Source organism: Aquarana catesbeiana, linkage group LG05 (genome assembly GCF_042186555.1).
Source record: "Aquarana catesbeiana isolate 2022-GZ linkage group LG05, ASM4218655v1, whole genome shotgun sequence".
Classification (NCBI taxonomy): domain Eukaryota; kingdom Metazoa; phylum Chordata; class Amphibia; order Anura; family Ranidae; genus Aquarana; species Aquarana catesbeiana.
In genome coordinates, this window is record NC_133328.1 from 566,687,341 (window position 1) to 566,711,504 (window position 24,164).

Here is a 24,164-nt window from a genome sequence, read left to right on the forward strand (position 1 = left end):
GGCCCCGCCCACCTGTATAGCCTGAGCTGTGCCATCGCACCTTCTTTTTGCCGTAAAGCGGGACTACAAGCTGAGTCTGCGTGATTGCGATCAGCTACCCGCTTTGCATCTGCGTGAGCCGCAAGCGCTTTCCTCAGATTGCCTCTCAGGTAATTACAAACAACGTATTTCTCTTCGTGACGTCTACTGGAGGCTCAGTGAACCCCGCCCTGTCTAGCTAGTACATTCTGAGCTCAGTGGCCCCCGCATCCCTGATTGGTCAGCAGATCCTGGGCCAGATATCTTCGCCCACAAGCACAGGTTATCCGCTCTCGGTCCCAGTGGCTCCGCCCACCTGCAGGCTATAGCAGAGCCTGGACTGCGTGGCCCCTCCCACCTGCCTAGGCTGCAGAGGCGGGAACTTTGGCCCCGCCCCAGGTGGAGCCTCTGCGCACGAAGTGTGTGTCCGCCGCTCCGGGCGCCATTTTGTCGTGAGGGAGATTGTAAACGGAGCGCGTGTTTCCACACCGGGCGCCAACGGCTGCTGCCTATTCTTCTCCGGGAGCTGTGAGTGCTTTCCTCACATTACTCTACAGGTACCTTACTTCTCTGTGTGTGTGTGTGTGTGTGTGAGAGAGAGATAGATATATGGATGGCGGGGTGCTGCGCAGTGTGAGTTATTAGAAGCGGGAGAGAGAGGCGACTGAGGCCTGCTGGATGTGGGTAATGGGGGGGAGGGGATTGGGGGACCACAGCAGGCCTTCACCTTTGTATAGACTCACCATGTGTATTCATTGTATCAACCAACTGTGTGTGTGTATATATATATATATATATATATATACACACACACACACTATTAAAGGAAAAAAGTTTTATATATATTCTGTGTTTTCTCCACACACACATCTATACAGAAATTAGTGGAGTAATGTTGCTATGAGAGGATCCCGGCTCGGTGTTGGGGATATCTCTCTCTGGCGGAGGACAAAGGTCTCTGATCTGTGACCGGCGTTCTGGTTGTTTGAAGACTCAGCAGTTTTCTAGAAACTTCCACCAGCTTTGTATTGTAATCACATGCCGGGCCTGGAGACCACGGCTGGTTTGTATCATTGTATGTATATGACAGGAATGTTGGTTGTTTACACCCATTTTTACTTTTTTAGGATGGAGGATTGCAGTGTGTGTGTTGCCGCATCGTTCTGCCGCCATGTCTTTTTTTTTTTATCCCTTTCAGGACCAAGCCTATTTTTGAAATTTGGTGTTTACAAGTTAAAATCCGTATTTTTTGCTAGAAAATTACTTAGAGCCCCCAAACATAATATATATATATATATATATATATATATATATATAGCAGAGCATCTAGAGAATAAAATGCCGATTGTTGCAATATTTTATATCACACGGTATTTGTGCAGCGGCGTTTTAAACGCAAATTTTTGGGAAACAGGACACTTTCATGAATTAAAAAAACAAAAAGTAAAGTTACCCCAATTTTTTTGTATAATGTGAAAGATGATACGCCGAGTAAATAGATACTAAACATGTCACGCTTTATAATTGCACGCACTCGTGGAATGGCGACAAACTACGGTACCTAAGAATTTCCATAGGCGGCGCTTTAAAAAATTTTTTACGGTTACCAGGTTAGTTAGAGGAGGTCTAGTGCTAGAATTATTGCTCTCACTCTGACGATCGCGGCGATACCTCACGTGTGATTTGAACACCGTTTACATATGCGGGTGTGACTTCCGTATGCCTTTTCTTTACTGCGCAAGCTCACGGGGGCGCTTTAAAAAAAAAAAATCTTATTTTATTTTTATATTTATAAATTGTTTAACCACTTCCCTACTGGCCTATAGTCAAATGACGTCCACAGATGGGATCTCCCATCCGGGGTGGACGTCATATGACGGGGTTCCGCCTAGGGGGCGCTTGCCGCGTTGCTCGGGACCCGGTGAGTGTGCCCGTTAACCGGGCCGGACCGTGGATCTGTGTGTGTAAACACACAGATCCACGTCCTGTCAGCTCAGAGGAGAGCGATCTGTGTTCCCAGAAGGGAGGAACACTGATCGGTCTCCTCCCCTTGTACGTCCCCGCCCCTAGTGGTTAACCCCTTCACTGCCTGTCACATTTACACAGTAATCAATGCAATTTTATAGCACTGATCGCTGTATAAATGTATGTATCCGCCATAATGTCGCAGTCACAAAAAAAATTGCGATCGCCGCTATTAGTAAAAAAATTAAATAATTTTTTTTTAAAAATGCCATAAATCTATCCCGTATTTTATAGACGCTATAACTTTTGTGCAAACCAATCAATATACGCTTATTGCAATTTTTTTTTTTTTACCAAAAATATGTAGAAGAATACGTATCGGCCGAAAAAAAAATTCGGATATTTATTATAGCAAAAAGTAAAAAAATATTGTGGTTTTTTTTTTTTTTTTTTTTTTTCAAAATTGTCGCTCTTCTTTTGTTTATAGCTAAAAAAATAAAAACCGCAGAGGTGATCAAATACCACCAAAAGAAAGCTCTATTTGTGGGGAAAAAAGGACGTCAATTTTTTGGGGGCACCATGTCGCACAACTGTCGTTTAAAGTGCGACAGCGCTGAAAGCTAAAAATTGGTCTGGGAAGGAAGGGGGTGAAAAGGCCCGGTATTGAACCGGTTAAAAATTTTTAAAATTTTTTTCGATGACTTTTATTGCTGTCACAAGGAATGTAAACATCCCTTGTGACAGTAATAGGTGGTGACAGGTACTCTTTATGGAGGGATCGGGGGTCTAAAAGACCTCCAGTCCCTCCTTTGTACTTCAAAGTATTCAGATCGCTGAAAACGGCGATTCTGAATACTGTGTATTTTTTTTAAAACCGGCACCATTGGCAGCCAAGTAAATGGGAAGTGTTGTCATGACGTCGCTTCCGTGTTTACGATTAGGAGGCTGGAACCAAGCCGCTCACGGCTTGGTTGCAGCCCGCCGCCGGAGGTGGCCGATCGGTCATCGGGCCTCCCGATAAAACGGGAGGCCCAGTACCAGCGGCGGGAGGGGGGGACGTCCCCTTCTGCTCCCTTGGTATAACAGCAGTGCGGCTTTTAGCCGCATCGGTTGTTATACCAGGAAAGCTGATCGCCCGCTCTAAACAACGGTACCGGATGATGCCTGCAGCTGCGGGCATCATCCCGGTATAACCCCGGAAAGCCGAGTACGCACATCTGCGTACACTCGGCGGGAAGGGGTTAAGGCAGATGAGTGCAAGGTGTGCATTTTTAGAATCTTCTGATCAGTAAATTGTTAATGGCTTGTGTGTGTTTTTTTTTTTTTTTTTATTTATTTTTTTTTAATTTTTTCCCCTTTCATGATAGAAACTAGAAAGTAAAACATCTGAAAATGGGGTATTAAACCCAAAGTCAAGCATTTATATTGCAGCTTCCCAATTATTGTTTTGGTCCTCTACCACTTAAAGCAGAGCTCCACCCAAAATGGGAAGCTTTGCTTGCTTGTTCCCCCCACTTCCTCATTTGGCACCTATCAGGGGGGAGCGGGTACCCTATTTTGAAAGGTACCAGTCTCCTCTTCCAGATGACCTTGCCGCAGAGCAGTCCCCCTGATGTTCAGCCCCCCCTCCTTTCCCCGCCACCGGGCCATTCACAAAGCGCAGGTTTCCCTTAAAAGGAATGGCGGCAGCACCCAAGAGCTGATTGAAAAATCAGCTGGGGGTGCCGACATCACAGGATCCCTGGACAGGTAAGTGTCCTTTCTTAAAAGTCAGTATTACTACAGTATGTGTAGCTGCTGACTTTTGAATTTTTTAGTGGTGGGGCTGGAGCTCTGCTTTAACCACTAAAGCCGCGGAGGATTTTGCCCCCTTCCTGACCAGAGCACTTTTTACAATTTGGCACTGCGTCGCTGTAACTGGTAATTGTGCGGTCGTGCTACGCTGTACCCAAACAAAATTTGCATCCTTTTTTTTTTTTCCACAAATAGAGCTTTCTTTTGGTGGTATTTGATTACCTCTCCTATTTTTATTTTTTTGTGCTATAAGCAAAGACTAATTTTGAAAAAAACATTTTTTTTTTTACTTTTTGTTATATCCCCCCCCCCCCCCCCCCCCAAAAAAAAATTCTTCGCTTTAGGCCAATATAAATTCTACATATTTTTTGGGGGGAAAAAAGCGTATATTGATTGGTTTACACAAAAGTTTTAGTGTCTACAAACTATGGGAAAGATTTATGGCATTTTATAAAATTTTTTACTAGTAATGACAGCGATCTGCAATTTAATTTTGTTCGGTATTGCGAAGGACAGATCGGACACTTTTGACACATTCCTGCGACCATTTTTTACAACGTTCATTGCTATAAAAATGCACTGATTACTGTGTAAATGTCACTGGTAGTGAAGGGGTTAACACTAGGGGGCGATCAAGGGGTTAAATGTCTGTTCCCTCAGTGTGTTCTAACTGTATGGGGATAGGACTGAGTAGGAGAGGAGACATATCGCTGTTCCTACTTAGTAGGAACAAACGACATGTCTTCTCTCCTGACAGCACAGGGCTTTGTGTGTTTACAGTAAAGGAAAGCTTTGTCAGTGGTGAGTTTGTCAGTGGAAGTACTTCATTTCTAATGTAAGCTTCACATAATGTGCTAGTATGCAATGCATACCAGCACATTGTGGCTTTACCTTGCTTTAATGTGGTTGTAAACCCATATTTGTAAGTTTTACCTAATAGGTAAGCTTATAATAAGGCTTACCTATAAGTAGTGGAAATATCTCCTAAACTTGCGCATTTTAGGAGATATTTCCTGTACACTGCGCCGATGATGTAGTCAGCGCATGTGCTGTGAAGAAAAAGACATCTGTATCATTTCTTCACTCGTATGTGCCACGACTGATGGCTCCTGCGTGTATGAACGTCATGCAGCTCTGGCCAGTCACAGAGCCTGAGTCCGTGGCCCTGGAAGGAAGACGCCAGAAGATGGATGTGCCCAACAGCAGGGACACCCCAGGCTTCGTTTGCAGGTAAGTGGCACATAATGGGCTAGTTTGTGATGCATACTAGCCCATATTATGCTTTGGATTTCCAGGGGAACAAAGAGGAAGTAAAAATCCACCTGGGTTTACTTCTTCTTTAACTACTTAAATACTGAGCATTTTCACCCCCTTCCCGCCCAGGCCAATTTTCAGTTTTCAGCGCTGTCGCACTTTGAATGACAATTCACTGGGTTAAGTGTGTTCCCTGGATGTGTTCTAACTGTATAGGGGATGGGCTCACTACAACATGACAGAGCTCACTGCTCCCGATGACAGGGAGCAGTGGACCCCTGTCATGTTGCTAGGCAGAACAGGGAAATGCCGTGTTTACATAGGCATCTCACCATTCTGCCTCTCCTTACCGCAGTTGCGGGCTGCCGGTGAACATCAAGTTAGTGGGATCCGTGGTGGGCGAGCCTGCTAGGCGTCAAATTCAAAGGGACGTACGGGTGCGCTCTTGGCTGCCCGTGCCATTCTGTCGACATAAATTGGCGGTCGGCAAGTGGTTAATTTATAAGAGTTGTAAAGTCTTTTTTTAAAGAGGAAATAAACTCTTGTGCATAATTTATACCTATAGGTAAGTCTTAGGCACCTGTGCCGTTCCTTCAGATACATGTGCCATGAATGACGGCTCCCCGTGCATGTGCAGGGAGTGGCGTCATCGCGGCTCCTGCCTGTCGCAGAGCTGGAGCCACGGACCCGGAAGGAAGACCGGGAGAAGATGGCAGTGGCTTCGTTTTCAGGGAAGTTTCACATGTGCTAGTATGCAGTGCATACTATCACATTATGCCTTTAACTTGCAGGTTCTTAAAACACCCAGCGGTTTACAACTGCTTTTAAATATCCTTTCTTCCCCATTTTGATGCTCGGTTTGAACTTTAGCAAGTCACCTTCACCACGTCTAGATGTCTAAATGTATTGAGTTGTATGTGATTGGCTGATTAGCAATTTGTGTTACCAAGCAATTGAACAGGTGTACTTAATAAAGTGGCCAGTGAGTGTATATTTGTATAGGTCATTGTGTGGATTTCAATGGGACATGTTATCTGTATAAATCTGTCACTGGTGTGCAATTTATATATGATTTGGTATAGTCACATAAGAGATTGTGATCTGTGCAGAGATAGGGAAAAAAAACATTTTTTTTTTTTTGTTTATGGATATGATCTTTCAAACTTACATTGAATCTGTTTTTTGGCTCTAGTTCCACTTTAAACTAAAAGTTCATTTGGGCTATAATGCTTTGCTATATTTGTATTTCATGCTACCTTATGGTGTTATTCTTATAAATATTTGTAACTTTATCCCTTTAGTGTCAATCTTGATAAACCTATGTAAAGGCATGTGAGGCACAATACTTTTAAAAATGTATTGATTAAAGTCTTATTCTGACTTTTTCTTATCTAAGTGCTAACCTAGAACAGTTGCTTTATTGCTGTTAGGGTTGTCCCGATACCACTTTTTTAGGACCGAGCACAAGTACCGATACTTTTTTTTTCAAGTACTCGCCGATACTTTTTTTTTTTTTTTTTTTAAGGGGGGGGGGGTGAACGGTGTCTGTTTTTTTTTTTTTTTTTTTATTTACATTTTTATTATTTTTTTTGCAATATGTGGTTTTTTTTTTTTTTTTTTTTTTTATAACTAGCCCTTTTGGGGGGGGGGGGCTTTGGTGAGATATCGGGTCTTAACAGACCCCTGATATCTCCCCCTTGACACACAGAAAGAGACCGAGGATAGAGATTCCCCAGTCCCTTTTCTCTGCAGCCTCAGCTGCACTGAGAATGAATGGAGAGAAGACAGCGGCTCCTCTCCATTCATAAACTGAGACATCGTAATCACAGGAGATTACAATGTTTCAGTTATGTGAATGGACAGAGTCAGCTGACTGTCCATTCACACAGCGGAGAGGGACAGCACAAGAGAGGGGGGCGGAGGATTGGAGAGGATCGGAGGGGGACAGAGGGGATCGGAGGGGGCATGGAGGAGGACAGAGGAATGGAGGATGATGAGGTGACAGTCAGCGGTGATCGCGCGTGGGGAAGTTACAAGCACCGATCACTGCTGTATGTCACTAAGCAGCTGAAAGCCGCGGGGGCATAAGCTTGTAACTCCCCCACGCTGATCACTGCTGACTGTACAGGTATCGGCGGAAGCATTGGGAGCATTTGCCCGAGTACAAGTACTTGGGCAAATGCTCGGTATCGGGGCAACCCTTATTGCTGTCCTAATTTTCATAGGACTTTGTTAGTGGTTGCATGATAATAACACTTACATAAAGTTAACTTTTCTTGAACACTTTTCCTTGTTTGCAGGTGCAGTTGTTTCAGACCTGAAAATGACAATAATCGTACGTCTACAGGGGCTTCCTCCTGTTGCTGATTCTTTTGACATTCGACAATTTTTCTATGGATTAAATATTCCCAGGGGAGGTGTTTATATCACAGGAGGAAAATATGGTGAGGCCTTTATCATATTTGGATCATTTGAAGATGCCCAGTATGCAATGACACTATCTGGACGTCCTCTGAAGACTTCATACATTTACCTATCCTACAGCAATGAATCTGAGATGCGTCGAGCATTGGAGGTTTACCGAATTGGCCCAAATGATTCTTTGGGTGGTCTTTCTTCAGGAATGAGTCAGAGAGGTACTCGCATCCAGGGTGGAGCGAAACCTTCATTTTTATACATACATGGGATGTCCCAAAAAATCACGAAAGTTGAACTCCGAGAATTTTTTAAGGGGTTTACAGTGGAGGATGTCATATTCTTGAAATTTGTAAGCGGAGTAAGAAACGGAAATGCCCTAATTAAATTTAAAGGCAGTAATGAGGCTACCGATGCACTCAAACTTGATGGTGTTTTCCTTGGGGGTTCTCCAGTAACACTCCGACTTTCAGATGAGGATGAGTGGAACAAAAATGGTGGTGATTCGAATGTTCAGAAAAGGGATCGTAGTCCTCCGCCACGTAGATCTCCACGTAGAACCCCGCGTAGGTCTCCCCGCAGATCTCCCCGTAGATCGCCTCCTCCTCGAAGAAGGCGAACCCGCTCTAGATCTCCAAGGAGGGAGAGACGTAGGTCACCATACATCCGTGAATTTTATGTTCATTTAATTAATGTAAGTTACAGAGCGGAAAAAGCGGACATTAAAAAATTCTTCTTTGATCTTGACATGGATGACGCTCACATTACATTCCTACTTGATAAAGACGGTAAAAGAACAAGGGAAGCCTTTGCAATGTTCACAACCCAAAAAGATTATAAAAGAGCCCTAAATTTAAACCTTGAATCCTTTAAAGGTCATACTATTAACATATTGCCCATTTCTAAAAAAGGCATGTTGGAGTTAATCGACCGCAGAAAGTCAGGAGCCAGTGGGGGTCGTTCAAGTAGAAAATCTGAAAGCTCTCAAGAACACAGGAAGTTTGTGTTTTTGCGAAATTTTGCAGCTAGTATTACAAAAGCTGATGTAGTTACATTCTTCAAAGATTTCCCTTTAAAAGAGGATGATGTTACTTTACTGTATGACGATAAAGGTGTCAGCCTTGGGGAAGCATTGGCCAAATTTGCAGATGAAAAAGAAGCATCTAAGGCTGAAAAATTAAACCATGAAAAGTATCAAGGCACTGAGATTCTGCTTAGCCGCATTTCTGAGGAGCAAATGAAATCTCTTACCAAAGGTAATAGCTCTGATAAGGGATCTGCAAAACCTGAGAACTCTATTGTTTCTCAAGCCACTGACGTGCCAGAAACTACTGATGAAGCATATGCGCAGGAGGCAGAAAGCTCTGACCCGGTACAACAAAAGAATTTGGATGCCAGTAAGGAAAACGATAGTAAAAAAAAAGTGGCTGCCAACAAAGAAAATGATGGCAAAAGTGAAATGGATGCGGACAAGGAAAATGGAGAAAAGGATTTGGATGTCAACAATGAAAATGGGAATAAAGAAAACAATGCGGATCAGGAAGTGGATGGCCACAAGGAAAAGGATAAGGAAAAGGATGAGGAAATGGATGTCACTCCACCGCTAGACTCCGAGGAGACTGAACTTGTTGATTCCACAGGTCCTTTGCCAGAGAGTGATTCTGCAACTGAATGTCTAGATGACTCCGTAGTGGAAAGTGAAAATGATATAAATGGCACTAATGAAGTCTTGTCTGAAGGTTTGACACTTGTGTTTATCAGGAACTTACCTGTTACAACCACTTCTGATGAAATTGTAGACTTTCTCCAAGACTACAAAGTGGCCTCTGTAAATCTCAAATATATCGGAAAAGGTGAAGCAACAGTGCGCATGTCTGATGCAGAAGCTAAATCTGCCATAGAGAAACTTAACAAGAAAGAGGTTGGCCTTAAGCAAGTGTTACTCAGCTTAATTTAATTACTGGTTAAGAGTCATTGGTAAGTGTTTGTCCTAGGCAAGTTTCACTCTTCATGTAGTGTATGGACAATGTTCATCCTTTTATAATAGAGTAATTTCCCTATTCTAAATAGAATTGTTTAGTTTGTACATTGTGATGCATGTTTAATGGTAAAGGCAAATCCAAAATACCAAGTTTTCCTTTGTTTATCACCAATACAATATATGAATGAATCTTAAGTTGTAGTTTGGCTGTAATACCTGTAAAGAAAAGGAAATCTGTTTAAAAAAAAAAAAAAACTGTTTTCTAAATTTTCCTAAAATAAAGGTACCTTTCTTGTGGCACATCTAATGAGCATTTGCAATGTAGTTGCAGGTAGGAAAGCTCGTAAACTTTTCTTGCAAGGGTTGTTTTCAGTATTTCACTTTTTTTTTTTTTTTTAATTATTTTTTTACCTCTAATGGAGGAAAGTCTAAAGTAAAGCATTCCAGCTTTTATCTATTTTTAAAAGAGAAGTAGGAGGTTAGCTTTTTTTTGTGGGGAATTATTCTTGCCTAAGGTGGATGCAGCATTGGTCCCCCGCTGGCTCCAACACTGAGAACTGAGTGATCAATACCCACCGATCTCTTGGTTCTCAGTGCTCCCTGCGCAGCTCTCTGCTCTACACCCCCCCCACCCCCCTTTTGGGCATATCTGATTTAAAAAAAAAAAACATTTCCAGCACATAATGTGGTTGTGTGCGCTGCAGTGTACTTTAGTTTCATTATCTACAACCAGTAAGTGATGCAGTGTTTCTGCAATTGTACAGACAACTTTTTTCTGCTCCCAGAATTACAGTCAGCCTGAGTGCTTTTCTGTCATTCAGAAGCTTTCCTCTGACCAAGGTGCGGAGCCAGGGTAGATGGCTTCATGATTTTCACATAGGCCAATCAGAGCAAGTCTTGTATTTACTGAACAAAATACAAGGCTTCTACTGAATGTAGGAGAATCGCCCACACTGACTTTTATTCTGGATGTTGCCTGTATTGCTGAAACACGGTGCCACATACTGTATGTAGCTAATGCTACTACGGTACATTGTAGTGTGCACAGCAGACTCAGGTATTCAATCGAAATAGTTTGTTCTGGCCAGTTTCGCCCAAAAAAACAAAAGTTAAATGAAATCTTTAACTTTGCTTTAAACAGTATCTAAAGCCATACATTATTTATTATTTTTTTTTTTTTTAAATAGAACCCCTAATTCAAATTTTTCTTGCCATTGTGTTCTTTCTGGAGAAGTATAACTTTTTGTCTTGGTGACCAATGTCATAGCGATGAAAAGTGAGGAACTATCCAGCACTTTGTCACCAGTACAGGAAAAACTTCACATGGGCATCATTGTTCCATTGACAGCTAGGGATTTTTTTTACCGAAGTATATTTTCTCACATTCTGTTGTCTACTTGACAGTCTTCCCAGTGTGACAAATAGGGTTTTAATAATGCCCTACTCTATCCAAAGTGGGGAAAAACATGTTTTGTGTGTGTTGCCCACTCTGCTTTGGATCAAGTTGAGAAGAAAGACTATTTTAAGGTGTCTATTTGGGAGCTTTTCATCACTTGCGGTCAGAACAGGAAGTAATTTGATGTGTCTGCAGTGATAAAGACAAAAACGCAGTGTTTAGACCCCTTTCACATTGAGGCGCTTTACAGGTGCTATAGCGCCTCTTTTTTCACTCCAATGTGAAAGCCCTCTGGCTTTCACACTGGAGCAGTGCGCTGGCAGGACGCTCAAAGTCCTGCAAGAAGCATCTTTGAGGTGCCGTAACGGCGGTTTATACACCGCTCCTAAAGCGCCCCTGCCCATTGAAATCAAAGGGAAGCAGAACTTTTCAGGTGCCTTAACACTTTTGCGGACGTTGGTGGGGGTTAAAAACGTCCAGCTAGCGGCGAAAAAGCGCCGCCAAAAGACAGTAAAGTGTTGCTAAAAATGGCGGCGCTTTACTCCCGGTGCTGTGCTGTGTGAAAGTGTCCTAAGTGTAGTGGGTAAGGGGTTCTAACAATGCTTTTATAACATTTCTTGTAGAGGCAGAAGATATCTGCAATTAGGGCAGAGGCACAAACAACCTGACAATTTTTTTTGTATTCAACAATGTCCCACATATTCCTGGTAGTTTCCATCTCTTCGAGAGCTACGACCACCTGAAGAATTTTCACATCTAACACTCAATGGTAATGTTGAATGCTTTTGCGCCCCTCATGCGTACACTGTGGTTATCTGCTAGCCTTTTAATGTTTACTGATGTATACTGAGGTGACACAAGGACCTGTGGCTGAAACTAGTGTGTGGAGGAGGGGACCAGGCTTTCCAACACACTTGAAAGATTGTTGAATGTGAAGGTTTTTCAGGCAACCTTAGACTTTCAAGGTGGTTGATTACGGTAACAGGCAGTGGCATACAGTTTCTTTTAATTGTAGGAAGCGCTTTTTATTTTTTCATTTTAAGGTAGATGTCTCCTTAAACACGTTATGAAAATGAAATGCAACCAACAGCACTAAAATGCTTGCATAATAATAAACTAAAATGTACATTTTCAGTGCTATATTATACATGGCAAATAACCATTAAAATAACATTTAAAACCCACTATGTGAGAATGAATGTGCCCAGTAGTGCAAGACCTATCTTTTCATGTCCTAATGGCCCATTGAAAATGAGCTGACAGCATTTGTGCATGTGATGTGAATGAGCCCTTAAAGTAGTTCACCCTAACACTAAAATCTGTAAGGCCGGGCTCACACTAGCCACGGCTTGCAGCAGGGGGTCCGGTGCGTCCCTGTTCTCCATTTCAGGGGAGAAAAAGATCCAAAGTTTTGCATGAATTCGGACCTGAAACTGAGCCAAAGTCACACAGGACCCTTTTTCAATGCAGACCACAGCCACCCCGGTGGTGTGTGAACCCAACCTTAATCTACAGGCATTCACCTAAGACTAACTTATCTATCCCTGTAAAGAAGAAATTGCTATGCATATCTTTGAGTCCAGTCTCCAGCTACTGAAGCTCTGCAGAGGAGACAGCCGGTAACAGCTGGGAAATGAATGGGAAGTGACGTCACCCATAGTTACTATGGGGCTTTTGTTGTCTGCTGCCTCCTCTTCACCCGCTTCCACTGCAAAGCCATAGCTGACAGCTCAGCGTGGGACTGGACTGGAGCAGCTTCAGAAAAGGTATGTATGAATTTTTTTTTTCTTTACAGGGCTATATAACGTTCGTCTTAGATTGTGGATGCCTGTAGATTTCCAGATTTTAGTGTTGGGGTCAACTTCTACTTTGAGCTTCACATAGAGCAGAGAGTCAGGTTTTTAGTTGTGTCCTTGTTGGAGGAATTCCTTTTCCATTTCCGTTTTGGAAAGATCCCCCCCACTTAACGTCTTGGTGGTAGCATGGTCACTGGGAGAAGTAAGGTTCTAGCATCCCACATTACAAAAAAGTTAATTGCTGTTGTGTTCTGTTGGGGAGCTTGCACCACACACCATCTTGGTTACATAATTGCCAGGAGGTGAAGATATTGCCCCAACAGGCTTATATGGGTAATTGTGCATGCCTTTACTGCATAGATATATTTATTCTTCAAAGGCATACATTTCAAGATTTAAAGGTTTTGTTTTTTTAGAGCAGTAAATGACATTCACCAAACCTTTACCGTGCATATCTTTCTAGTGCATGTTTTTAAATGACAGGGAAATATTCATCAGCATTGAATGTTCGGTGAATGTTTTATACATATATGCCCTTTTATTTTGCTCAGAGTAACAAGTGGATAAGAAGTGTTTTGCAATTTAAAATTTGAAGAATATTTAACAATTTGCTCATTTTAAATATTTAAATGAAATGCTATTGCTAAGTTATACCACTGTCACTGGTTTGTGACAACAGCTTGCTTAAGCTCTTGTTGGCGGCTAGCTTATGACAGGGTTGATCTGAGTCTAGAATGCCTTGTATGGCAGTTGCAGAATGTTCTGTTGGTCTGTTTTGCACACTGAATTATTTTCTTACTTGAAAACAAAATACATTTTATTGTAGCTACGGTAATAACCCATTAAAATCATACTTATCTTTGCAGTCCTATTCTTCTGATTCTATTTAGATGTTGCCTTGCTGTTTATTTCAAATGGTCAGGTAGCTGGATTCAATAGGTAGCTTAACTCGGAGAGGCAGAAAGGTTTATACTACAAGACTTCTGAACTGCCAGTTGGCAGACTAGAGCTGAAAAAGGTAAGTATGATTTCAATGGGTTCATCTTCACCCCGAACTAATGATTTTAGTTTGGTGTGTGAAAGTGTTTTACTGCAAAAATATATATAAAACAAAATGCTGGAAATCACCACATGACTACAAACGGAGACACTTGGAAGGACGAGACACTTTGAAGGACCACAGAGGAGACTTCATTGGAGCATCATGCAGTAGCAGTCAGACTGAATCTCGATGGATCAAGAGGATTTTCAACTAAGTGTTGTGATAATGGAATGGAGCTGCGGTGGACAGACTACAAAGGGATGTGGCCCAAGGTAACCATTCTATATATGCAGTGTAGGCTTCTACCTGGAAGAGGATCAAAATATTGTAAAATGAATGCAATTTGCATTATAAAGATCTTTTAGTACATGATTGTAGTTTGAGCTACCATGTTTGGGGAAATGTTAGTACACTATTCGTATGCTTTGAGCTGGAAACATGCCTTTAATTTTGCCTGATACAGGTTCTATTAAAATCAATAGAAACACATCTCGGCACACAATAACATGTTGACCTGCAATGCAGAGTGTGTTGCATCACGTGTAAACATGATGCATTTCTCCTGATTTGAATGGAAAATGCATCTGGGGGGGAAAAAAAAATCAAAGGTGTGGTTAGTCCCTTAAGTGAAAGCCTACAGCACCTTTGCTTAGTAGTTCATTATTCATACAGGACCACCACTGCTTTAATAAACTGCCTAAAAGTTTACTGTGTAAATTAAATCTGTCTGAAATAAAGCATAAAGGCTGTTCTCGTCAATCTATAACACCTGGTACTGTCCAGTAACCGCACATACCTTTTTCTTTGTAAGCAGCTAGGGAACAAAGATTTAAAATGCTGACCCCCCCCCCCAGGAGCTAAACCTGTTTGCATTCTTGAGGTTATCAGTGGCCTTTTGGTTTTTAGTGAATTGCAGCACAATGAAGGAGCAGCCTTTTACTGGGTGCATTGGGCCACTGTGACCCACGATAGAATTTTTTTTTTTTTTTTAAGATTAGACTTACTTGGCCTATAATCTCACTATTGGAAGGTAAACTTTTAGCGGAACTTCACCCAAAAGGGGAAGCTCTGATTGTTAGTACCCTACACCCCCCTCCCTGCCACACTTGGCACTTTTTGGGGAGAGCGGGTTCCTGGTTTTGACTGGTACCCGCTCCCACTTCAGAGTAAGATCGTTGCACTGCATTTTAAGACATTTACGGCCCCTCCTCCAACCCACTGCCTTCTGGGACACAGAGGTCCCAGAAGAGGACGGGACCATTCAGAAAGTGCGACTCATGTATGCACAGTAAGCAATGGGCTGTGAAGCCCTTACTAGAGATGCCTGCACCCGAAGCCGATTGACAAATTGGCTAGGGGTGCTGACATTGCGGGATCCCTGGACAGGTAAGTGTCCTCCTCCTATTAAGTCAGCAGCTACAGTATTTGTAGATGCTGACTTCTGTGTGTGTATATGTGTAGATATATAGATATCTATTTTTTTTTTTTTCAGACTGGAACTCCCATTTTAATCAAACTTTTAAAGTGGACAGATCTGTAAATGTTATGCAAACAGTGTTTGAGTGTATAAATAGTTTTTTCCTGATAAAATAGTGCTTGGTCACTTGATCTGTTAGGGGAGGATCGGCAAAATCAAACAATCTCTACATGGTCATGTGACCAAGTGAATAGACATTGGGGCAGCATTTTGTCCACAGTAGATATTCATTTCAATCTCTTTACTGCTATATAACACACCCTTGTTAAAAACATTTTTCATTCCATATACCCTTTAATGTGCTTCTTATTCTATATTGGCCAATTTGTCCTGTGGAAATTATGTCTCCAGTGTCCACTGTTAGTGCTGCAGCTGCCCCTGCACCTAGCCCCTCCCAATCCAAGCTGTGACAGCAGATGGGGGATCTTCTCCCCGTGTCTGCTGCCACAATTCAAAAAGCTGTCAGTTTTATGTGAATGGGAAACTACAACTGTCAACTGCCTTAATGGCTGTCGGGTTGTAGTTCTCGATGAACTACCGTGGTGCTGTTCCTGTCGGTGTGTAACTGAATACTTGTGAGGTGCGAGCGCACAGCTTAGTCTGCAAGAGCCCTGCATAGCACCCACAATCTGCTGATCGTGGGTGCAATGCTTTACAGGCTCCCAATAAAAATAAGAAAATTATAAATGCACATTTTTATTTTACCCGCAAAAAGATGTCTATATATATATATATATATATATATATATATATATATATATATATATATATATATATATATATATATATATATATATACATACATACATACATACATACATACATACATACATACATACATACTTATCCTTTTTAAGTGAATTACTACACATGAGGTCTGTGTATAGGAGAACCACATATGCAGACTGAAACTACATTTCTTCAGGTCTGGTATGCTCCGTAATCATGTACTTGTTTTCCTTTTCAAGGTTCTTGTATAATGCAACTTGTGATATAGGTTTTTGATGCTATAACATCAATAACCTTAATGCTTGTCACTCTAATTCATCAAAGTTTAGGCTATACCTTTTAAGAAAATGTATTTCAAGGTTTAAGATTGTGGCTTAAAATCACACTTTTTGTACATGTTTTTGGTTGAGATGAGGGATATTAATCTGCCACCAATTGGGTCAGTTAAACGCTGAGTACTTTCTTCTACAAGTCCTGTTGCTACTCTGCCCTGCACATCAGAAGATCCCCGGATTCCCCTTAGATGACTTCTAGGAAGCCACAGATGAGGAGGCATCTGGACCCGGAAGCAGCACAGGACATGTGACCAGGAGTGTAGAGGTGAGTCAGATTAACACTACTGAACAGTGCTTCACACTCAGAGGTGTGGACTCTACTCCCGAATCGCGCATCCCCGTTCGCTAATTACCTGCTAATTGTGATGTTTGTTAGAGGATATCGTTTTTTCTTTTTATAGTTTAATAATTTATTAGTTTTTGGTTATATTTTTCATATGGTCCTGTTTCTGTGTCAATTTACTCCTAATGTTGGAGAGTTAGGCCTTGCTAAAAGGCATCTGCAAAATGGAACTGGTGATCTACATGGATGGACTTTGCTTTTTCAAGACCGTATGGCCACTGTAGCTGTTTAAGATATTAAAGCTTAAGTTTATGTTCCTGATGTTTGGTTATGGACAACCTGTTTAAGTATAGCAAGACCATAACCTGAAACACCTGAATGTTATGTATACTATAAACAGGAAAGCCATTCCAGTAGAAGTAGTAGTAGATCCATACACAAGTCAGTTTTATATATCTAAATTCTAGGGATGCTGGAATATAATGAATGAGCTTCGAGGGGATCTGTGTTGTAGAACTTCGTTGGACCTCATTGAATGCCTCTTTTCTCCCAATTAATGCAATCCATGAGCTTAATTGCTGTCATTTATTAAACTTGTATTTTATTGTGGAGACTAGCTTAAAAACATTTGACTATTTTGGGTTTCATTGGTACAAATTCATGAGACTTTTGATGCACTGTGAAGTTTGGTTAACTTGAAGGTTATGGTAGAGAGCTGCATGGTTATAGTTGTACAGGTTTGTGAACACTAAACCTGCAGCCATAGACATGAACTTTTGTACCTTCATTCGCACATCCATTTAGTACTGCCATATTACAGCAAGCAAGTTACAAATAGACTACTGGCAGGTATTTGCTGCTTTTGGGGGAACTGCTCATATTAGAAACTTTACCAATTAGAGTACCAGTATTATGTAAAATGCCAGACGCTGCTGTCATCAGGCTTGTCAATGTTTGGATTTTAGGGAATGCTTATAATGCTGACTGTGCAGGGTATTACATCTATTGCTGCAAAGGAAATTCAGGAGTCAATAGGGTCAGTGGGTGATTAAGTTAATAAAAAAAAGGGTACTATTAACTGATTGAAAGATAACTCTATGGTTACATGTAGGGTTTTTGTTTGCCGATATGAGAGAGAATGCCAGACTACCCATAACGGATCACTAGTGTCAGGCTACCAGAAATTACTATTTAGTCTGTGACTGTCTGAGAGAATGCTACAGGCAGCCCACAATAGCGTATCCATTAAGTGAATTACCTCATAAAATTGGTTTTAACTCCCTGAAATTAACAATACACTTGTTGCATTAGGATGTAATTCTTTGCAAAAAATGCGTTAAATCTTATCAAATGTCTAGGAACTGGTAGGGAACAACGTGTTTAGTGTACAGCGTTGATGGGAAGCATCAGTACACCCAACACCAAAGTGTCACTCTGCCTAGTCCAGGTAGTTTCCATTGTGGTTTCCCTGCAAACCTCTGCTAGTGGTGTGTAGAATAAAGGGACCTTGACACTATAGTAACATTTTTAAGGCTTTGAAAGAATACTTTCCTGCCAGTTACCCCACCCAGTTCTTGAGAAGTCTCACTCCAAAGTCTGCTGGAAAACCAACACCAATCTCCTTGTTCTTTCACAGCTTTCCCTGGTTCTTTTGCTGACCTCCACATTACCACTCTTTAGTGACTCCCAAGGAGATCCATTAAATGTTTCTCGGCATGCTTTTGGGGACAGTTTGTTGTGTTTTGTTTTTCTCCTCGTGACCAGTTTCCTTTTTGCGGTTACCACTGAGGCAAACTAAGTTGACAGCGTTCAATAGCAAGAGATTCATATTGTCAATTTTGTGTACTCTGTAACTCCATAGCTGTTAGAATTTCTGGTCTGATCAGTACACCCATTCCACTAACATAGTTAACTTAATTCGTAACCGTACATTGGGAGAACTGGTCTCTACCGGTTTGGTTATGAGTAATTTTGCTTTCAGTGATCAGTTTTGGATGTGGGGCACTGGTGGTACTCGTGCCCTTCACAAAGCACTGCTACTGAATACAGATTGCCATAGAAGAAAACTTTCACCAGTTCTCAAGATGCCAAGATAAAAGTTCAGATAAACACCATTTCATAAAGTGACTGCTTTTAAGGTTAACTTCCCTTGGCTGAAATTTTGATATTTGAGAAACTTGACTTGATACATACAGTTAGTCTGTAAGAGCAACTGCCAAAGCATTATCAGTACTTTTATGCTAGCATGTTATATAGTGTTTGTAAATCAAATTTAATTAGCCTCAGGTTGCTTTTTATTGCATCTTTTGGCCAAGTATGTAAATTGCTAAAATGCTTGTAGGTTCAGTCCACCTAAACCTTTTTTTTGTTGTTTAGCCAGTGGAGCTATCCACTGGTTTCATTGCTTAGGTAGCAACCAGATGTCAGTGCTGGCATACACGGTCTTCTTCTAGTTCACCATGGTGTATGTGTTCTATATACAGTGTGATGATAAATTACCAAGGTCTTTGTTGGAGTACCTAATACAGAAAAGTATAAACTGATCCATTGTTCATTTCTGTGTGATGTTGATGTCCTGACTTCTCATTTTGTCTTCCTTTTTATGTTGCAGGCTATAGACTTGATTGGATGCATGGAAGCTTACACACAGGTAACAATAGGTAAGTCTTGTTCCAGGACCCTCTGGAAGGTAATACACTTCACAATGGAACAGAGTACATTTTTATGCTAAATTAACTAGTTGCTGCCTGCCCACCGTGAAATGACGCACAGCGTGGCGGCCGCGTCGTGTTGCTAGGACATGGCGCGACCCCGATGTCTGTAAAGAGCCGCAGCTCTTTAACCATGTGATCAGCTGTGTTCAATCACAGCCGGTCACATGTAAACACAGAGATGCCGGTAATCTGCGCTCCTCGCCTCACACTGATTGTGTGTGACAAGGAGATCAGTGGCATCTCCACGCAGGGGAACATCTACACATGTAATCAGGGCACTGATCATCAGTGCCCTGATTACAATATAGTGCCAACAGTGTCGGCAATCAGTGCCCATTAGCGATGCCAGTCAGTGCTGGCTATCATTGATGCCCATCACTGCTGTCGGCCGGTGCCGCCTATCAGTGCCTCCTCATCAGTATCGTCTCATGTATGCCCACCAGTTTAGCCTATCAGTGTCGCCAAATGAACGCACATCAGTGAAGTAGAAAAACTACTTAGTTACAAAATTTACTGACAAACTAAACACTTTTTTTCCCGAAAAATTTTTTTTATTTTTATAAAAAACCCAGCAGTGATTAAATACCACCTAAAGAAAGCTCTATTTGGGCGAAGAAAACGATAAAAAATTTGGGTACAGTGTAGCATGACCGAGCAATTGTCATTCAAAGTGCGACAGCGCTGAAAAATGGCTTGGACAGGAAGGGGTGTAGCAGCCCTATATTAACCACTTGCTGACCAGGCCTTTTCTGGAACTTTTTGTTTACAAGATATATACTAGGCCGAAGCTGCGGCCTCACCTAAAAACTCCTTGCCCGCAGCTCTTCAGGCCCGGCGCGGTGTCAGCGCCGGTCCGGAGGCGCTGCGGGAATGAGTATTTAGGCGAGGCTGCGGCTTCGGTCTAGTCCGCGGCGTCCGGCCGGAGCCTCGGACTAGGCCGAAGCCGCGGCGTCACCTAAAAATTCATGCTCGCAGCACCTCGGGACCGGCGCGGTGAATAAAAACAAAAAAACTAAATAAATCGATTTGCTTAAATTTTGAATCGATTTGACCTCTCAACTCGATTCAAGATTTAAATTGAATTTTTCCCCAGCCCTAATATATTGAAAGACAGCTACGCAAATCAGTGAAAAAAAAAAAAATATATACACACACACATACACCCCCCAGTAAGGCAATGGCATAAGTGGCTGTGCCCAAGATGACGTTACTCCCACGCTGGAGCTCTGAAGGTCGGGCAAGGTATGCTGGACCTTCAGAGTGCATGCATGGTGACCTCAACGGCTGCATCCAGTGTGAATATCTCCTAAACACTGCAAGTTTAGGAGAGATTCACTGTACCTACAGGCAAGCCTTATTATAGGCTTGCCTGTAGGTGCTACTTAAATTACTACTACTTTAATGACTTGTTCACACCATATCAATTGAGCCGTTATTTGCATAGATCAACACAGGGGTAACTAGAAAACACTGTATTGAGGTGGTGGGCATTGCATAACAATGTAGCATTTCTGCTTTTTTACATAAGATTGCAGTATCTCGCAACAAGGTGCGTAGACTTGAATGAATTGTAATTTTGTGACCCTTTTAAAAAAAAAAAGTAAAAAATAACTACCCTTACCTGCTTTGAGAACTTTTCTTCTATTTGTGTAATGTAAAAAATCTGCATAGGTTGAGACAGCAGAAAAAGTGTAATTTTTGTAATCTTTCCCTATACCACACTATATATACAACTTTTTGTTTCCTTTCCTTTAGCTTTACCTTCAACTATGTAGTGCAAGGGCCCGCCTGATTGCATACAAATTGAAAGTGTTTAGGTTTGTCCTCATATTATATGATATTGGTAAATCTAAAGGAAAAAATCTAAAGAAAATTGTATAGTGTGTATCCAGTTTAAGGCTACATTCACACTGGCGATGTAGGCTGGTGCAAATTGTACCAGCAGAACTCGGATTCAGGGTTAGGCCACCGGCCCCATTCACTATGACAGGCTGCCACCAGCTGCAGCTAATCGCTGCCTATGCAGAGAACCACAAATTTCTGCGGCCGACTGCAACCTGTCATAGTGAATGTGGCCGGCGGTTGAACCTAGACGCTCCGAGTCGCAGCAGGAATTTAAAGTTCCTGCCACTACAATTCGCACTGGTCTAAATCGCCAGTGTGAATGTAGCCCTACTGTGTCAATATTGAATGAATTTCTAATCTCCTCCTGTCCCAGTGACATAATGGTTATCAATAAGGTAGTCTAGTCAGTGGTGACAGCAATAAAAACCAAGCGGAAATGACGAGAGTTTAATTTCAATTTGGCTATTCAAGCCTTGCAGAGACTCTCCCCCCCTATGATTACTACATCTGGAGCTCTGCTTCCACTAAACGATAGTTACTGCCTGTTCAACTGTGTCAAACCTCAACTCCAACTCCAGGCTTGCCAAAACGCCCCCTTTGCAGCACTACTGCACCCATTTGAATCTATATACATTTGTTTTTCCAGGTGCCGTGCCCCCTTCATCCTTCAGTGAGTGGCTTCTGAACTCGACAGAAATCAGCACCATATAGAGACATGATGCTGATTTCTGCTCATTCTTCTGCAAGTCCAGGGTAGGGGGTGTAGCCTTAAACTCTGGGCTCACAGGAAGTGGGTTGAATAAGGCTGGGTGTCGTTCAACCTGGAAAAGAAGCAGTGGACCATCGCTGGATTAGTAAGTTTGTGAGATGGTGTCAGGTGTGCATCCAGAGGTGTGTGTGTTTTTTTTTTTTTTTTTTTTTTTTTTTTTTTTTTTTTTTTTTTTGTTTTCCCTACGGCCTGAATTTTTACTTTCTAACGTGAAAGAGTGGCAAGGTATCTTACATTTATAAGCAAGACCACAGCTGTGAGCTTGTTTACAACATCTTACTGCCAAGATTTAATTGTTAGAGGTGGGTGTAAAAGTGCTAACTATTTTGGCTTTCATAATTACAGAGATGGTATCCCCAGTGATATTAAGACAAATACACAAATGTATGATGGCTCAATTTTCAGCCCTTAATAAATGCAAGTTATTTTCTTTGTCTCTGCTTTCCTGATGTGTTAATAAAAGTTATCTATTTTCCAGTTCTTGGTTTTGATCTTTTATTTACATAAAAAAAATTACCCTGTGTTGGTGTCGTATATTTTTTAGTTCTTGGTTATCTGCCTCTTTATAAAATATACCTAAGGCCTCATTTACAGGCTATTTTACAGCCACCTGTGGCATCCAGTATGTTCTTGTGGATGGGCTCACAGGTGAGTTCAGGTAGTTGCGGCTGCACTGTCTTTACAGGGTAACGATGATTACCTGTGTTTAGGGACAGATTTCCCTTGGACACAAAACAACTTGCATTCAGGGGTGACTGTGTCTCTAGCCACAGGTAATTGCTTCATATGCAATTGCTTTGGAACACTGGTGGACAGCTGTGGCCACGGTCAGCCTGTCATTACTTTATACAGGCTGCAACTACCCTGCATCCAGCTGAAGGAATCTGCTTGATTCTTGCTGCTGCCAAAATATCATGTGAATGAGACCTAAACTTTGTGGCTACAGAATAATTAAAAGGTCACATTCACGCATTATTTTCTTTGATTAGTGCAAAGCAAAGAATACATGAGTAATGCTTTTAAATTTACCATATCTTGTAATTGTAATATAAAATGTGCAATTGCTCAGTATTGTGAAAAAGTAATTAAAAACTTGTAGTCATAATTTGTATACGTTACATGCCCATTATGAATTTCTGTTCGTTAATGGATGTAGCGCTTCTATTCCTGACCATAGGGGTGCAGAGGCATATGGGGAGAGAGCCTGTCTGGAAACATGACAGGTCTGTTTGGTGGCTTAGGTCACCAAACAGACCTGCCATGTCCCCGGACAGGCCCTCTCCACGTGCCTGGGCTCCCCTATCTTCAGGAAAAGAAGAGCCAACTAAGGCTCCCACAATTTGCACATTTTTTGTGGACAGCCTCTTCTGTATATATTTTTTTTTTTTTCCTTTCTATTCGTCTTAAACCCACAACAGTAAAATCAGTCTGTACATGCAGTAAAGCTTGCTTGTTATACTCACACTGGACTGCAAGTGGTTACTCCTCTGCAGTGTGTTTAAAAAAAAAAAAAAAAAAAAAGCTGTTTGATCCTGTCTTCTGATTCCTCCCTTCCACAGTCACCAACCCATCTCCCGGTAGTACTTGGGGGCAAGCTGCACATGCTCAGTTTGTGTATTGCTGGGGTTTTTTCTCTTGGGATTGGCTCTGTGCTGATCACATACACTGTCTGGACAGAGGGGTCCTGCAGCATAATAGGACAGTCAGAGTAGAATGGAAACTCTTCTTGCAACCTATACCCAGTGCTCTGCTGGACACTAATAGAAGTCACAGGACTGCTCTAACTGCTAAGAAAAGGTATTTAGCAGTTTTATATTTACTAAAATAATTGCATTTCCGTGTACTGTGGAGACCAGATATAGTGACTGCAGGGTCCTGGGTTTAGTAACACTTTGAGAGAAGAAACCTGGTTTCTCCATTCTACAAACCACCATTATGACCCTTTTAATCTGAGTGCGTTACACAACACACACAGTAGAACATGCCAGGCACACTTTACACCCCCCGTCACACTGACACAAAAAGCAGTTTTTTTTTTTTATTCTGATTACTGCATGGTGTCAGTTTGTGACAGTTAGTGGGGTAGGACAGTTAGAGCCCTTTCGGGCGGCGTCGGCGGTAAAACGCCGCTATTATTAGTGGCGTTTTACCGTCGGTATGCGGCCGCTAGCGGGGCGGTTTTACCCCCCGCTAGCGGCCGAGGAGGGTTAAATACCACCGCAAAGCGCCTCTGCAGAGGCGCTTTGCCGGCGGTATAGCCGCGCCATCCCATTGATTTCAATGGGCAGGAGCGGTATACACACCGCTCCGAAGATGCTGCTGGCAGGACTTTTTTTACCGTCCTGCCAGCG

The 24,164-nt window shown here is 42.0% G+C and overlaps 2 protein-coding genes across 3 annotated transcripts in view; both read left to right on the forward strand.

Annotated features, from left to right (window-relative positions):
- Positions 1 to 351: 351 nt before the first annotated feature.
- LOC141145358 (RNA-binding protein 12B-like) lies at positions 352 to 9,734 on the forward strand. Of its 2 annotated transcripts, none has more exons than XM_073631965.1 (2): positions 352 to 546; positions 7,332 to 9,734. In XM_073631965.1, the coding sequence occupies exon 2, from the start codon at positions 7,355 to 7,357 to the stop codon at positions 9,401 to 9,403; it is 2,049 nt and encodes a 682-aa protein (XP_073488066.1). In that variant the 5' UTR covers positions 352 to 546; positions 7,332 to 7,354; the 3' UTR covers positions 9,404 to 9,734. The 2 variants fall into 2 exon arrangements, with proteins under 2 accessions (XP_073488066.1, XP_073488065.1); XM_073631964.1 differs by having other exon boundaries at positions 418 to 575.
- The window catches only part of TMEM67 (transmembrane protein 67), a 124,742-nt gene continuing 109,863 nt past the window's right edge, over positions 9,286 to 24,164 (forward strand). The window contains exons 1-2 of the mRNA XM_073631963.1: positions 9,286 to 9,423; positions 19,097 to 19,145. Of these exons, the coding sequence (XP_073488064.1) occupies positions 19,118 to 19,145 (28 nt within the window). The 5' untranslated portion in view covers positions 9,286 to 9,423; positions 19,097 to 19,117. The remainder of the gene's footprint in view (positions 9,424 to 19,096; positions 19,146 to 24,164) is intronic.